At 37.4% G+C, this 15,851-nt stretch overlaps 1 protein-coding gene across 7 annotated transcripts in view; it reads right to left on the bottom strand.

The window, feature by feature from the left end:
- HIPK3 (homeodomain interacting protein kinase 3) overlaps window positions 1-15,851 on the bottom strand; it is a 123,454-nt gene that overhangs the window by 105,585 nt on the left and 2,018 nt on the right. For 4 of the 7 annotated variants that reach the window (XM_025215929.1, XM_014524863.2, XM_025215932.1 and 1 more), the window contains one exon: window positions 9,484-9,580. In XM_025215929.1, coding sequence (XP_025071714.1) covers window positions 9,484-9,580 — 97 coding nt within the window. Of the gene's footprint in view, window positions 1-6,726; window positions 6,800-9,483; window positions 9,581-13,826; window positions 13,961-15,851 lie in introns of those variants that run through there. The other 3 variants (XM_025215930.1, XM_025215933.1, XM_025215936.1) reach the window with 3 other exon arrangements.

The raw sequence follows: 15,851 nt of genomic DNA, 5'->3' as shown, positions 1-15,851 counted from the left end.
AGAAAAATTTCATATAAAAGACTTCCAGTTTTTGGAAAATAAGAGACACTGGATTCTCCTTAGGGTTGCAGAAATGTTTGGTGCAACCAATGCAAAATGTTTGTTACAACTAGAGACCTACTTAAATTGCAGAAACTGCGAAATCCAGGATTGTCCATGAAGTCCACAAAAACAAAAAAAATTAACAAAAGTAAAATGATGGCTCCCCAGTGGGAGCCAGCAGTCCCTGATGGCAGGAGGGGAAGACACCAGCTGCCCGGGGGGGGAGGGGAGGATGAAAGGCAAGCAGACAAGATGGCAGCTAACCCCTCATTCCTCCTCCCCCACCAAGGCCTCTCCACCAATAAGCTCCGAGGAACAGAGTGGCACGAAGGGCAGCCAGCAATAAAGACGACTGCTGCCCCCTCAGCCCTCCCCCAGAGAGCCTCTCCACCAATCAGCACCAAGGGGTATGGCCACACAAAAGGCAACCAGCCATCAAGATAGCGGCTGCCCCCTTGTCCCTCCTCTCTCCTGGACCTCTCCACCAATCAGTGCCAAGGGGTGGGACCACTGCAAAATGTCTGCAGAACTGGCTCTGCACACTGCAAGCAGGCCGCAAAAAACCCTGCATCTCACTGCAGTTTAGGTAGGTCCTTAGTTGTAAAACAAGCAATTTTATATCAATCTTTTTTTGACAAATATTTTAAACATCTAGGTCAACTCACAGAGGTAGCATACGACTAGTAATTTTAAAGCTGAAAAAATTATTTCAAAGTGTTAAATGCATGTTTCAGTCTTGAAATAAAAAACTGGGAAAGCACTTCATATGAACAATCAAAACTGGATGTAAAAGCAAATATTCAAGCACCATTTATACACTAGCAATTGAAAATAAACTGGCCAAGAAGGAAGGAAGGATGGATAAGGGATCCAGGGTGTTTTGTTTTGCTTTGCTTCTTTGTCAATAATAAATGTAGGGCTTTTTTCACCGAAAAACATCATCAATAATATCAAGTGCAATCTCTAAGGTAAAAAACAAGCAAGCAGGTCTGCTTCACACATAGGAAAGCAGCAATAAGCTAAAGCAAGAGGCACAAAACTAATTTTGTTCTTCTTTTGTAAATTGCCTTTAGGGTATCAACACAATGCAGATGTTTCTCACTATAACATGTTGCACTTCAGCAAAACCTTCCATACAAATGCACTGATGCAACTATTTAACTTAGCCTTCATACAGTCCTTTGCTTTTTCAAACATTGTACATGCATTAAATAAACAGCTGTACTCAAAGAACCCCAATTCTGTAAAACAACATGTTGGACTGCAGCATTCTTTGCACATGTGAGCTATTACGTAATCAGCAAAAACACTGCCACTGTCGTTCATACTCATTTTATCAAGGAAAAGCAACACTGATCAGAAAATGAGGGTTAACACCTACTGATTTCAAGGAACTACTTCAGATCTTGATTTACTGGTATTATATAGCTCACCAACCAAGCACACCAGAAATTAATTTTGGTTCAGTGTCTCACTAAAAGGTAACTCTTATATAATTGACAGCTAGACAAGACAGGGAGGAAAGAAAGAGAGGTATGATATTAAATACAACATCATCACACTGCAGGACTCATCTCAAATTATTTTGCTGTGATAGGCTACAGCAAAACTGATGATAGTACACAGAAGCTATGACATCCTTAATCTCTCTCTAAGCATTAGACTGTACCAGTGCTACCAGACTGAACAATTAAGATTGGAAAGGGGAGAAAACAAATACAAACTCGTTAAATTGAGCCTTGACATATCTATCTCTGCCCTCATACTGTATTAAAAGTACTCTTCACCCTTTTTGGACTCTCTTGCTTCCTCAGGTACCTAAAGTCAGCCAGTCAGCGCTTCAAGTTACTAGAGAAGCTGAACTTGCTGCTTCCACAACAATCTTAAACTCCAGCATTTCATTAACAGTTACTTAGCCAACAGAATAATTTCTGTTCTTAGTCCTTTCATCCCTTCTCTCCTCTTTCTGTTACTCCTTGCCATTCACGTCTCACTCCCATCTGTACTTTCAGAGTTATTATCTTCCTTCCTTCGCTAACAGCAACGGATCATGTTTCCAGCACACAGATCATCTCTTAGGAGACGCTAGTAAGCACAAACTCAGGTAAACTCCACAGGTCAACTCCAAGCTCAAATGCACTAAGATGGAAATAGGCAGGAAGGAGTTAATGATTTCTCTGGGGGACTGTTTGTTCTGCCCCACAATACCTGCCAGCAATATCAGGGCTGGCAGGATGGCACTCCCAACTGAAGGAAATAAAAAGCAAGGAAGGAAACTTCAGAGCTAGTACTCCTGGACAGAGAGGCCTTTCTCTCTACTTGAGATGTAACTAAATAGACACACTGAGCAACCAGATACAGAAAAGGCTTGGACTGGATCTACTAAAATATCCAAACCCTAGGAATGGTACGACTTTTGACCATACCAAGGCATTTAGAATGTGACCTCTAAGCAACTGGGAAAGCAACTGTTCACATAGCTTTGTTCAGGAGTACAACAGGAATTCTCTCCAGGTTTACAAATTAACAGGACTAGGAACTGTTTTACAGTTCTCATATCCCACCAAATTTAAAAATGTATAGAACATAACTCTCATAAATTTTTCAATAACATTAAACAAAATATGTCTTCTAATATATGGTCAACTCTCATATGCGGTGCAATAGAGGTGCTTAGAGGATTTCCCAGGTTCATCAAAACTATTTTTGCAGTCTTACAAATCTTTCACAGCTTGATCTGAAACGGCAGCAAACCTGGCAGACTGTGACAACCTTGAAAAGCGCAGACTATTCCAAGTCTGACCACCATTAATAATTAACTTTAAATGACATTTTATTTCCCTATCTTGGAAAAAAGAAAAACCTCACACTACAAAACATTTAATAGTAATAGTGAATTAGCACTATTTTAGAACAGATGTGAATAAGGTATAAATAATTATTTGAAATTCAGCTATAATTCAGTATAATAATGAAATGCATTACTACTGCTGTCATAGCAACCATAATATGCAAAACTTCACCAATTACTACAATGTGAATACAAAGCACATAGTTATATTTTAACTAAAGAAAACTTGTATTTTAACAGCTTTCAGATACTTTCATTAATACAAATGTAGTTCTAAAATCATGACTGCATAATTCTCCAATTCAATTTCTACAATTAAAGACCTAGATTTTTCTAAAATAATGTTTATCAATATATTGTACAAGTTAATTCCAATTATGAATTGTTTTAAAGTAAAAGTACTTACAAACCCCTACTATAAAGCCAATTTAGTAGACAATCCCCTGTCATAAAGTCACTTCAAGTTTTCCCAAATACAGTTATGTTCCACTTTTACTAGAAGTGGTCTATCTGGTTTGGGCTGATCTAGTAATACTGGTGTAAGAGATAAAGCTAACAAAAAAGAAATCAGTTAGGTGGACATAGTACAATGAGATAAAGGTACTGACTATATCTGTTGCAAAGCAGCGTATAGACAGGCCATGAGAGATATGGACATGAGGGAAAACTGTTCTTAGGGAGAAGTTAATGACAACAGCTTGACCACAAGAGATGCTTGCAAGAGATATAAAGCCATTCAATTTCTATTTTCTCCATAGCTTTGCTGAGAAAGCTTCATTTAAATGTAGTTTATGAGAAGTTAACACCTGAAGTTCAGTAGTTTATTTTAAATTACATTTTCTTTTCTGTTCAGTTATTAAATAGACAATTTTGTACAGACTCCCAAAGAAAAAACAGCACCCTCAGGAAAGGAAGTAATGAGTAAAAAGCTTGTAGGGACTATACTTCTCTCTCATTCTCAGTCAAGAGGCAAGTACAAGTGTGTCCTTTTCTGAGATGTGCTACCATCAGGCTGCTGCAGATGAATACAAAGAAAATCAAAACACCAAGGCAAGAGACAAGATTTTTGTGAGAATGAGAGTTACAAGGTTACATAAAGTATATGTTTAAATTGAAAAATTACCAATCTAATTCACATACACGCTAAACATGTCTCAACACCCAAGGCAACAGCAGTAGAAATGCACAGGAGGTTATATATGTACATGTATACTTAAACCATACTTTTAGAAAAAGTGCATGTTATTGCTACGCTTTAGAACAGAGGCTCCCAATTTTTATTGGTTCATCAGCAACACTACTGAGCTTGTAACATACTGCAGATAGCATTAGACTTTGTTCTCCTTGCCAAACTCTATTTAATTTTTTTAATTCCTGTGGCTATGAGTAACGTAAGAGGATATACAATTTCAATTATGCAATTTCTATATTCTTTTGAAACCCAATAGTTTTCATTACCAGTTACTTAACAGTAACACTACAGTTCCTGATTTATAGGATCAAGTATAGAAAGGTAGATTCCCACGCTAATAAAATAAAAGGCGGAAAAAAAACATTGAGATACTAAAATAAATGGGTTATGTCAATGGTGCGCAGCGTCACAGCCCCACGAGCCAGAGCAGCAGCAAAAGGCTAGTCTGCAGGCCAGATCCTGCAGGTAGGACCTGTCCATGTGCTAGATACAGCATGGGGAATTTTCCAACATCCACAAAACTACTACATGCTTTGAAAATAACAGGCACTAGCCCATTTCAGGGGTGCCAGTACCACAACCCAACAGAAGGACTAGCAATGCTCTTTAAGTATACTGTGTTATCAAGTTCTGTGGTATTAGCAGCCCCAAACTGACTAGCTCACCTCATTTTAAGGCAGGTATTAGATACCTTGAAAATAAGGGAAACTACTCAGTTTGGAGCTGTTAATACCAAAGAAATGACAGCACAATGTACTTAAAGACCACTGTTTACTTGAAATATCTGATAAGTGTATACTCTGGGTAAGGGCAGTCAGTTTTGCAGTCATGAAGCTATACACTTAAATGGAATACACTGTATAATGTTTCACACTTTCAGATTGAATACAACTTTCTGAGCAAAAATGCATTTTAATGACATTTTAGTAGTTTTCACTTCTATCCTTTACAAACCTTTATATTCAAAACCATAAGATACATAAATAGTTTGAGCTATTATTTTCATTTGAATAGAAATTCCAACAAGATAAAACATTTACATCTTAAAACTAAAGTAATTTGCATGGTGGGGTCTACAAGTTCAAAACAAATTTGTCACAACTCCATTGTTTCAATATTTGAATGTGAAATTTCTAACCTAGATGAGTGTTAAATTTATAAAATTTTGAAAAGGATAAAAAGAAAAATCACGACTCCCTGGTGTCCTACAAGTCAATTGAGTCAACAGGAATATGAAAGGAGGCAGAATGGCACAATCTCTGCATTCATTCTGCACACAAATGTCAAAAGCTAAATCTTGTGATTCAAACATGACTTTTATCATAATTAAAAGTGGGATAAGCAACCTTTAAAATTTATTTGCTTTTCCTCAAGGCAACAAATTAGTATCCAACAGGGAGAAAAATGAATTACCTTCCACCAGCTCCAAATCAGAATATGTATCCTCAATACAAACAGTAACGCTGAACTAGCTTGGAGCTCCATAGGAAAAATTTCTATAAATCTGACCTCTGCTTTTAAAAGTTTGGTTTATGATTCATGAACTGAAAACAAAAAACAACATTTAAATATAATCCTTAAATATCTCCCAGTGGTACTTAGACAATCCATCTTAAGGTCTTGTCTAACGATGCAAGTACAAGAAGGTAAAACCTGTACTTTGCTTGGTTCCATTTTTCCTTTGGTAAGATGGAAAGGAAACAACAGAAAAATGGCTTAGTCCTACTAACTTGTTGTCACCTGACTTTTTTTTTCTTCCAGTTTTCTTCACTTATATACTACATTTTGGAAGGTTGCGGTCTCAAAAAAGAAAAAAAAGAGGAAAAAACCCAGCCATTTAGATTAGCCTGTATTTATGTTGTAACTTCACATTCTTAACCTGCAGTTTTTGCTTTAACTAGAATCAGCGTAATCCTGGCTTTTAATCATTTGGGGCTTCTATGTTTTAAGAATAATTTTAAAGAATGTCAGTTTTACCACCTGTTACAGCAGCCGATAAAGACGAGATGGTATTTATCTCAGGATTACTCCACATTCATAAGTTGCTTGTTCTTCTGCTAATGTTTAAGACAGCATGTAAAGCAAATGACCTTTTAAAAGTTCTGGCATCTCCACCAACTCTAGTCTCAAAAAAATAATTCTGATTTTTAAAAGGAGTTGTCAAGGAACCAAACTATTATTTAGGTGTGTTAAGTTACATCAAAAATACTACATTCTTTTCAGTCTCCATTCATTTAAAATAGAAACTGAGATGAAAATAGCAGATACCAATACAATGACTTAAAATGACTGTGGAACAACAATGGATGAAGGCCCTGACCCTGCAAATATTTATAAACTCATTTGGTTCAATGCATTTATTCACATGTAGTCACACATGTGCACAAGCATTTGTGTATTAATGCTTCACTACCCTAAAGACAATACATTCTTGTATACAACAGAGTTGTTTTTTGGTTTTTTGCCCTCAAAACACCCGTTTGAAACTGGGGTGCACAATTTAAGTGAGGCAATATGGTAACAACAATTTCTGCTGCTTAAATTTCTATGGGACAAAAGTGAAACTAACAATTAACTCCACACAGGATCCACAGGAAGCAGAATGATAAGTGGGTCCAGCTCCCCAGTTTCTGTTACTCACTTTCTACAAGGGAAGATCAGTTATCCTTCATTATGTCCTTAAAAATAGGGTGGGTATCTTATTCCATGTTGCACTGTATACAAGAAAATAAGGTAATTCAAGTATTATGAACTACATTTACTTAATTAGAAAAATAAGGATTGAGCATTTCCTAAAACAGTAATTAGTTTAGAAATTTCCCCAAATGCCTACAGACTATCAAACTGCATTTTGAGCATATTAAAATGAGGTGTTATATTTTAACATGAAAAGGTTTTCCTGGTTGTGAATGATCTCATTGATTATATTTATTAAGAATCTTCAGCTTACTTGTTTAATGCAACTTGCCTGTCTTTGCAATTTTGATTGCAAAGCATCAGAACAAATTTTAATTCCATTCCTCTTAATGTCTTTCCATTTAACTCAGACTGGGCATGTCTACATGTACCCCTATGGCACTGTTGTTAATGCACCATCATTTAGCACTTCCAAAAGGAGTACTAAATTTAGTACTTTTGGAAGTACTAAATGACGGCGCAGTAACAGCCCATACTGCGCTGTGCTAGTGGCATGTGGTTATTTTTAGCCACTACATCACCATAGCAACGAACTATAGTGAGGGAGCGCATTGCTAGGCGATGTAGCTGTGGCATCACAGTTTGTGCTCACGGACGCCAAGGAGATGTAGCATTTAGTGTAGACATGCCTACTGTGCATCAATCACTACTGACAGTGCTCATAGTTTTAGGGTTGGTTATAGCTGTGATGGTTCAGGGACTATTAAATAAGTACAGTTTGTTAATAACTTTTATAAGACCAACTTACAACTTCAGTTAAACACCAAGTTAAGGTGTAAACCAATTATTTTTAACTCATTATTTTCATAAAACTATAATTTTTTTTAAACTCCATTATCTGGTATTTAGCTTAAACACTATCTACTACTTCCTATTTTGTGCTTGAAAATTTGTCTAACCTCTCTCCAAAAACATAGCTGGCGCAATAAAAGTCATTACCAAACAAATCTTGTTTCTATGCTCACTTCTGTAATAGCATATGTAAACACTGGACCCAAAAGACTTCAAGCAATCTTCCTGGATTTTTTTTTTTTATTAGAGATTCCTTGTGTACAGGCAAACTACTAGACAAGCAGATTTGGTTGAATAGTTTTTCTATTACTTCAGCCCTCAAGGTCATCCACATGAACAGAAGGTACAGGTCCAAGCAGTATGAAGGAAATAAGTGCTGGAAGAGTCATCCTCAAGAACCACCTGGTCCAACCCCCTGAACAAATGCAGTACTGATACTTTTAAAATCATCTCTGTTCAATGCACATCCAACCTCTGCTTGAAAACCTCCAGTGAAGAGGATTCCACACCTTCCAAAGTAGTCTATTCCACTGTCATATTACTGTAACAGAAAGGAAGATTTTTCCCAGTATCTAATCTAAATCTACTTTGCTGCAATTTGAAGCCATTGCTTCATGGTCAGCCATCCACAACAAGGGGGAAAGTAATTCTCTGTCTTTATTAGAGAGAGGTGATTTTTAGCCACGTGAGGAAGTTGTCACGTACACAAACTTATGCCTTTCCAAATGACTTAATCTCTAAAGTGCCACCCTTTCTGCCTTTTTCTTTAAGCCAGCCTTTCAAATCTTTGAAGGCTTCTATCCCCTTAATCTCCTTTTCACCAAGCTAAACATGCCTAGTTCTTGTAACTTGATTCCTCAAACAGGTTGTCTTCCAGGTCCTTTATCATTTTTATCACCCATCTCTGAATCCTCTGTAACTTCTCCATATCCTTAAAATGTGGAGCTCAGAACTGCACATTGTATTCTAGACAAGGCCTATCTTACACCTAATACCGTTTTAACGTAGCCCCAAAAATGCCTTTTTTTTTTTTTGCACTGGCATCAATCACATTGCTGACTCATGTTGAGGCTGTGAACACCATAACTATAGATCTTACTCAGCAATACTACCATCCAGCCATTTATCTCCCACATTCTGCATTTGTGCTTTTAATTATCCTACCCTTACATGCTAGTCCTATAGTCCTAGGGAATAATAGCCACATAGTTTGACTAGTTAAGAGCACAATTATGCTAGAAGTGTTTTTGCTTTTTATCCTCTGCTGTGGTGGATTCAATTTTTTAAAGGTACCCTATTCCTACATTTTGTAAACTTGCCTCTGCTTTTGCCTTTAAAATTTACATTTAAGAAATGTTAATCTATTTTATCTATGAACACTTTTAAATGCCATGTGACTTTCGATTAAATTGAGAGCTAACAAAAACATTCATAAAGCATATCCATTCCCAGAAAACTTTCTGCAGAGCTAGGAACTGCAGAGATAAAAACAAACAAACAAAATATATCCACACAGAAGCTATAAAGGATGCGTATCAATTTAATAAATAAATAATCCTTTGCAAGTCAAGTAAATGAAAGCATCTTCTAGACTGAATATTGACCAACTTCTAAAAGAACGTATGTTAAAGGAAAAAGAAGGAAATGTATTTCATCTCTTAAAAAAATGAAATCTACTCCAGCAGAGAGGGCTTCCACACAAGGCCCTCCCTATTTGCTTAAGTTACCTTTTAAGTTCTTAATGAAACTATAGTGATATAAAAGGATCTTGTATAAGCCTCCTCTACATGGGTGTATTTCATTTCAAATAGAAAGCTTCCATGTTCCAGAACAGAGCTTGAAAAGTCTTCTTAGCTAAAACAAACAAAAATTTTGGACAACAGAGTGGGCTGAAGAACTACCGACTCACAGGAGGAGGAAACAGGATGCAGAGTGATGAAAGGAAGAGGGGCAGTAAGTGGTAGAAGATCCAGGTGCAGTTGGGAAACTGAGAGGCAGGAAGACATCTATAAGACAAGGAGAGAAGAAGGGTATGTAAAACTGCTACAATGATGAGGATGAAGATGTAGCAACATAAGTTTAAAATCTGCAGAACAAGGAAGGCAAATACACACACGTTCACTGACACTAGCAGATTCATGGCTTGAATTTACCCTATACTACTTATCTTAACTTCTGACCAAGAACCAAATGTATGTGTCCAGTACAGGCTATGGGGGAAACAACTAAGGATATGTTTTTAAAGTCTGAATAAATTTAATATGTTGTTTACCTGTTGAAAGCTTTGGGTTAACACTATTTATCTGGGTTGTTATAATGATTTCCTACACCTCTTGGTTACTATGGTCTTATGCTAGGAAAATCTATTTGTATCTGTATTATTTTGCTGTAACAACAAAGTATTTCATAAAAAATATCTTCACTTGGTGAATAAAAAGTTATGAAGTTGAATTCTTCATTTCTACTTTTGCATTTTAACTATAACATCCTCATTAGGTCCTGACCCTAGTAGCTCCACAGGCACAAAGTTATGCCCATGTTTAAGGGCCTGCAGGACAAGGGCTTTAATGATTTTTTCATTCTAACATAAAAAGTAAGCATCTCTGCAATAAAAAGATATTATAGCATGCAAAGCATAGATATATCACTTGAAATGTGAAATAATATATATATTAAACTATAATTTGGTTTGTTCTGTTTTCAAGTTATCTGTACTGGGACCTAGACCTTTAATTACAGAAGCCGTTTCATCATCCTTCAAAATGAAGCAAGTACAAACAAGTTCCCAGTTCATGTTCTGTACAATATATTTCTTCCAAAATAAAAATGCTGTAACAAAACAAGACAAGGTCTGTAAAATTACCAGGCTCCATATCTCACTTGCCTCAAAACTATGAACACTTCATACAGTTGTAATTTCAACAAAATTCATTTTAATCTTGGCCCTGCTCATGCAATATCCATCAGATAGACAGACTGCTGTGCCCACAGGGACCCTCAATTTAAAGTCAACAGGGTTTTGAACAGATGCAGGATACCATCCATGCATTATTAGTTTTAAAACTGAGGTCTGGCATATTAAAATTCTTGCATGTTAAAATCATCTTATCTTAGTAAGAGATAATACCACTCTGTTATACTGAAATAAATGTCATTTTCATTATTTCAAGGGAGGGTCTCTCAGAAGTTGGAATATTGTTTTTTGTACAATATTTCACACCTTAATTCTGCAGTCATATCCACATACCGTGTTCTATAAGTTTGCAATTCCCACTAAAGTCAATGGAGTTTGGCACGGGCATCAAGGCCTCAGCTGTTTCTGTCAATAACATTACTACTATATATTCTGAATACCTAGTTTCTGCCTTCATGCATGTACCCAGCATGTTCCATCTATGGAAACATAAACCTTTCTTATTCTCTAACAAATGAACAATCTTCTACTTTAAAAAAGCATCAAAATAGAAACTTAAGTTAGACCTCACTTTAAGTAAATGGTAATTTAAGAGGTACTACACAGGCCAAAAATTGAAATGCCATAAAATTAAAACCTATACTTTCCAAAACTATAGATTTATGAGAGAGAGTTATCCAATTTTCAACAAGCATTCTATAGATCAGTGGTTCTCAACCTTTTTCGTACTAGGACCCACTTGCAAAGATCAATGACCTGTCCCAACCCACACCCCCTTGGCCTACGTATGCCAGACCCAGAGTCCCCTGCCATGCTGGTGCCCCTCACTTCCAACCTGCAGCACCCTGCCTCCTCCCAGTCCTGCTGGAGGGGGCCCCCAGATTCTCCCATCCTGCTCAGGCCAGAGTGTGGTGGCTGCAGGAGCAGCAGAGCTGGAGGGAAGACTAGGAGAGGCCTGCAGCACCCCCACCTTGGGCCAGGGCTCCTGCACCGTGCCAAGCAAGCTGGTCACAGCCCCTCCTACCGCCTGAGCAGTGTGTCTCAGACACCCCACCCCTGCAAAAAAAGGCACCAGCCCCAGTGCCACCAGCAAAGCCACACAGCTCCCCCTTGCCCCACTGAAGGGGCAGGCACCTCCCTCTCACCAACCTGCCCTGCTGCAGCCTCAGCACATGGCCACCTTCCTGCCAGCACCAACAGGCACCCGTCCCCCCACACACACACACACCCCCGGACAGTACCCAATGCTGGCCCTCCAACCCCTGCCCCCCATAGGCTGACCAGAATGCAGCTGCCAGGACTGCTCTCACCCCCCTGCTTGACTGCATGCCAGCCACGTGTGTGCGTGCTCAGATGCACTTGCGCCTGCTGCCTCCAGTCACCCCAAGCAGCCCCTTGCAGGCTGGAAAGCTGACAGCCTGCAAGGAGAAACCTATGCTTTCACACATTTTTCTGGAACTTGCTCCGGACCCTTCCAAGTATTCTTGCGACCCACTTTTGGGTCATAACCCATGGGTTCAGAAGCACTGCTACAGATCACCCATTACAAGAAAGTTACCATTCATCACTATGCTTCACTCCTTTAAAAATGGATTGAACTTTTTAATAGTTCTTACTGTATTCCTGAGAAGCTTGAAAAGCAAGCACATTTATACACATATTTTTTTGTCCTACAACATGCTGGAGATCCACCACTAGGTGATGTGCAGTGCACTGTGCCACACGCAGTTATATAAGTGGCAAAATGCATGTCAGCACACAGAAAACGGCAGCTGTGCAATTTTGAACTAAAGTACCTCCAATGTGTTTTAGTTCAAAAGCGCACCGCTGCCGTTTTCTGTGTGCTGACATGCATTTTGCCACTTCTACAACTGCAGGCATCGCAGCACTGGGCACTTTTCAAAGCGCCTGGAGCTGTGGCACTTGCATGTGTAAAAATGCCCTAGTATTTTTCCTAGTAATTCTGGTCTAAGGATTAAACATCTTCATTTATTACTATGTTTTGAGGGAAGCTGAAAGCAACCCTACTACTTTGTTAATCAATAACTGCATCATCATGTGGTGCAGTTTTGAGACCCATCAAACAGAGAACTTTGAAACCAGAATATATTGCCCAGTTGTTAAGACCTCAGCATCAAGATTCGCTCTCTCTCTCATTAAAAGAAAAAAAGTTTCTTTCCTTTCACAAGGTTATTGATCACTCTCTTAACCTTAAGTGTGAAAGTCTGTTGTGGTAATTTTTCCCGAATAATCACTTTTTATTTAGTCTCCCAAGACAAACATACAAGGCTAATTTTTTATGCAATGATCTTGGTCACTCAGTTTTGGCAGATTCCCATAAGCCAGCAGTTCTCAACCTTGTCAGACTCCCATCTGCACTGCTCAGAAAATGCCACCTCTTACCTTTCATTTGTTTTTTGACTACAGAAAAATTATAAAGCAATTCTCCTGGTCACAAAGAATTCAGAAAGACTACAACAGGTTAGGAACATTTCTGACACTATGGATGTCTATTTGGAATTTCTGGGTTTATCTTGTGAATCATGTGCAAGTGTTTGTACACCTAACTATGCTAATGTTGTGCAGTTCACTATGGCATCCTTAAAAGGATCTCATGGTATCCCAGCATAGCACAACACCTGTTTGAGAACTGCTGCCATATGCTATCCCAGCTATCCTTAAATTGGCTATGGAGCAACAGCCAGCACATCTGACAATCACAGAAGATGCAGTCAAGTCAAAAAGGAAGCAAAATACACTGTATTTTGGTAAACCATGTAAAATTATTTCAAAACTTTTATTAAAACCACCTCTGAAATGATAGGTAATAATATATATTGCACATATACATGCATTATATTATAGATGTATTTGAAATGTGCTGCAATTAAGCCACAGGAACTTCCTGATCAGTTTTCAACAAAGTCAGATAAATGTTAAATAGGAGAAATCTATAATTAAGTTACTAACTGATTTTTAATACAAATTATTTAACTCCCCACCTGATTTTAAAACAAAATAGGGAACAGCTAACCCTTAAACCTGAAGACTGTAGCTCACAAAATGATTCACTGAAATATATTTCCTTATTTAGGCAGTAAGTTACCTATTGCCAGAACTGAAAGGAATAATTTGACTGGTATACTATACAGAAAGATGAATTACCATGACAAAATAGAGTGGTTTTAAACTTTACTTTTCTTCTCCCTCTCTTCTAACCTGACTGCCTACATCAAATTAATGTCTTTCCTTTCTTAACTACATACTATTTTAGAATTAAAATGTTAGAAAAACTAATTTACTACATGCAGAGCTATTAACTTATTCCAAGTTATTACCTAGTAAGGAGAACTAAGCTTTTTTAAAAAATGATCTTGAACTGCTCCATACAGAACGATGTAAAAAAACACAAGACGACAAGAGATTTGAGTGTGTGTCCTTCACTCGTAGTTTAAATATTCCTCATTTGCTTCTGAAAAGGTAATGCATACAGAAAATAAGATCAGCAGTGGTTTTTACAGGCCATGAAACATACCACCTATAAATGAAGAACACACACAGGAATGGGATGGCAGGATTTTTTTTAAACTACACACTCCAGTCTGGGCCTGCTTTTTCTGCCTCCTCTTACACTGCAGGGAAAGCAGTTCAAGACATGCTAAAGCCAATACATTCCAAGAAAACAACTCAAACTGAATTTCTTGCCTTTGAAAGAAAAACAAAGCAATTCTACGAAGTATACTAACCAAAATAGCTGAAAAATGCATATATTCATCTGGAAGTTCTGGAACATACAGTGGCAGATTGAACTGTTAAAAGCTACTAACTGTATTTACACAGATTTATAAGGCATACTCATCCCTTCTCTCAAACTGCCCAAAGTTCGTTCTTCCTGCATTTCACAATCTGTAATTTTCAACTTCAGTCTCACATGCAACCAGATCATTTCAATCACAGAACACTTTGTGTTTTCTCCTCTTTTCAGGCTGCCTTGTTACGCTTCCCAACTAAAAGTGCACATAGAAAATAATAAAGTATGTTTTAATCTATTTCAAAAATCTCCAATAACCTAGGAACAGAAGTGATCCTGCTCCCTGCCCCTCCCCGTACCCCCAGTTATAGATCAACAGTAACAGTTGTTTGGGAACATTCTATTACAGTAATTACTTTTTTTAAAGTAATATATTTTAATGTTTTGGGAGAATAGGTGTATTTGCTTATAGTTATGGTTTTAAATCATTAAAACAGTTAATGTTTTAAAAAGTGACAGTAACACCAAGTGCAATCATCTGCTATTACTATGTTTTTAAGTACCAACGCAGTTAATATTTAGAATAGCTAGAGATGAACAGCTTGATCTACTGCATATTACGTTACTTGTAGATATAGCCCATATCATTCAAGTTCCAGAAATGTTATCTGCCAGGATATTTTTTTTTCAATAAGTTATTTGTATGGCAAAATTCTTCTGTGCCTGTGAAGTAGTTAAAACTAGAGCTTTCCAGTGGGTGTGCCATAAAAGGCTTTGCAAAGCTACAGAAAACTAGATCTTTGTTCATATGGGATGAGTATTATTTCATGAATTCATAACATGAAAAAAATCATTGAAAGTTAACATCATTCAAATGTTTCATTTATATTGCTCATATTACCCTACCTATTTTACAACACTGTGTATGTGATTATGAACTCACATAAAATACAGTAGGCTAGATAATCAACTTACAAGCAATTTAATAGACACTGTAATTAGTCAAAGGATAAGTGAACCTTGTAGTCTGTCATGGGGGGAAAAAAGTCCTGTATATATTTCTGGTTCCACAAAATCATCTGTAGAAACTCACAATAAATGTATTACCCAGTATAAAATAGCTGGATTGTATACAAAGTGTATCCCTCAAATGCCTTTTAGTGTTCATATAAACATGATGCCTGCTAACCGGTAATCAAATTAGCTGAAACAGTACCAGAATTCTGCAACTGAGGCTTTCTTCTGAATTTAACACTACATTATTTCTGAAATCCAGAAAAAATATACCCAGCTGTGGTATGATTTACATGTAGTCCATTCCCAAAACATTTTCCAAACAAACCTGGAAAGACAAAATAAACTAACAGTTTTTATTTTAACTATGGCTTTGTTCATCAGCAAAACTAAAAAAAGAAAGCTGCATTCTGATATTAAAAAAAAAAGTGCCTATTCTCTACTCTAACACAGTGAGGCCTCAATGACAAAACCTCATACGTGCAGGTGGATCCCTACACATACTAGGTTTGTGATCGAGGCTTAAATTCTTTCTGCGTCTAAGATATGATTTTTTTAAACGTTCAGTGTTAGTCCAACACTGTTTCTGCTGAAATCA

This window comes from Alligator sinensis, unplaced genomic scaffold (assembly GCF_000455745.1).
Source record: "Alligator sinensis unplaced genomic scaffold, ASM45574v1 scaffold57_1, whole genome shotgun sequence".
Taxonomy (NCBI): domain Eukaryota; kingdom Metazoa; phylum Chordata; order Crocodylia; family Alligatoridae; genus Alligator; species Alligator sinensis.
This window is presented reverse-complemented; position numbering and strand designations above follow the sequence as displayed.